We start from the raw sequence: 1,671 nt of genomic DNA, 5'->3' as shown, positions 1-1,671 counted from the left end.
ACCTTTTTGAGAGAAGGTCTTGCTGCAAATCTCACAGCTGAATGGCTTCTCCTTTGTATGTACTCTCATGTGCCTTGTTAGATGGCCTTTCTCAGAGAAGGTCTTGCTGCAAATCTCACAGCTGAATGGCTTCTCCTTTGTATGTACTTTCATGTGTTGTACTACAGTACCTTTCTTAGAGAAGGCCTTGCTGCAAATCTCACAGCTGAAAGGCTTCTCCTTTGTATGTACTCTCATGTGCTCTACTAGATAATAGTTACAAGAGAAGGCTTTGATGCAAATCTCACAGCTGAATGGCTTCTCCTTCGTATGTACTATCATGTGCCTTGCTAGTAGGCATTTCTGAGAGAAGGTCTTGCTGCAAATCTCACAACTGTATGGCTTCTTTTTTGTGTGAACTCTCATATTAATGTTGATATTTCTCTTTTGAGAGAATTTCTTGCCATATACTTCACATGCAAATCTTTTCAATGTAGCTTCCACTTTTGGTTGTTTATCCTGCTTAAGACTTTTCTTATGTAACAGCTGAACCCCATCTGATGAAATCTTATTCAGAGAATTCTCAGGCACAAATGGCGCTCTTAACAACATGGCATAACGATCCTGAACCAACTTACACATGTTCTTTGCATTTGATTTATGTTTTAGTTCATCGAAATTATGAAAGTAGAGACATTTATGTTTCACTTTCTCGTCGTTCACCTCATCTACCTCTTGATCTGCATAATCAAAAGATTCTTCTTTAATTTCAATACAAGTATCCTCGGAAATATCTTCGCTGAGCTTTTCTTTGATACTGACTCCTGTGCCATATATTTCCTCGTCCGTGAGTGGGGCCAAAGGCATCCAATCAGCGAGGATACTCATCGTCATCCTGTGAATGGAACGTGTGCAAAGTAATAAACTATAAAATAATGTTGATAATTAATATGATCATCAACGTATTCCTACATGATTACTTACAGCAAAAATGTAATGAATAATTATGACATACATATATGTATGTAAAACAAATCCTCTTCTATCTATTTACTTATCTAGGTGTGAAATTGTTAAAAATCAAGTTTAACAATACTGATACCAATATTAAGAATAAGAAATGCCAATGGTAATGGTCTTTTTTATCAGCGTCAATACTAGTGACAGAAACAATAAAATTAAGAATTATTGTACCAATATATATATACATATATATATATATATATATATATATATATATATAATATATATTGTGTGTGTGTGTGTGAGTGTGCTTATTAGATCAGCAGGCTGAATTAATAAGAAAATTGCATTCAATTTAATTTTTTATAGTTAAGTAATATAAAAACAAATACACGCGATTTCCTAATAAAAGCGCTATCATACTAATCATCATTATTATTGTCACAATCACTAAAATTACATTATCATCATTTTAATTATTATTATATTCGATGAAAAAAATGATACTAAAACCGAGAGTCAACAAGCATAACAGTTGTTGCTCTGAACATCATGAGATGTGAATCCCTACACAACCAACTGATGTCGACATATCTGACCTGTACTAGGCATTGCCATCATGGCAATTTACATTTATTTTCTGTATTAAACTAGTCATAGTATCATAAGTAGTATCAGAGTATACATTTCTAAACAAGTGATTATAACACCATATATATATATATATAT

The 1,671-nt window shown here is 33.0% G+C and overlaps 1 protein-coding gene across 1 annotated transcript; it reads right to left on the bottom strand.

Annotated features, from left to right (window-relative positions):
- Window positions 1–231: 231 nt before the first annotated feature.
- Window positions 232–1,560, bottom strand: LOC125024664 (zinc finger and SCAN domain-containing protein 31-like; the record flags this gene model as incomplete). Its single annotated transcript, XM_047612461.1, has 2 exons — window positions 1,514–1,560; window positions 232–874 (listed from the first exon to the last, which is right to left on the bottom strand). Coding segments are annotated over exons 1-2 (690 nt in total), but the record flags the coding sequence as incomplete, so codon positions are not given.
- Between the last annotated feature and the right edge of the window lie 111 nt (window positions 1,561–1,671).

Source organism: Penaeus chinensis, unplaced genomic scaffold (assembly GCF_019202785.1).
Source record: "Penaeus chinensis breed Huanghai No. 1 unplaced genomic scaffold, ASM1920278v2 CTG_2163, whole genome shotgun sequence".
Classification (NCBI taxonomy): Eukaryota; Metazoa; Arthropoda; class Malacostraca; order Decapoda; family Penaeidae; genus Penaeus; species Penaeus chinensis.
This window is presented reverse-complemented; position numbering and strand designations above follow the sequence as displayed.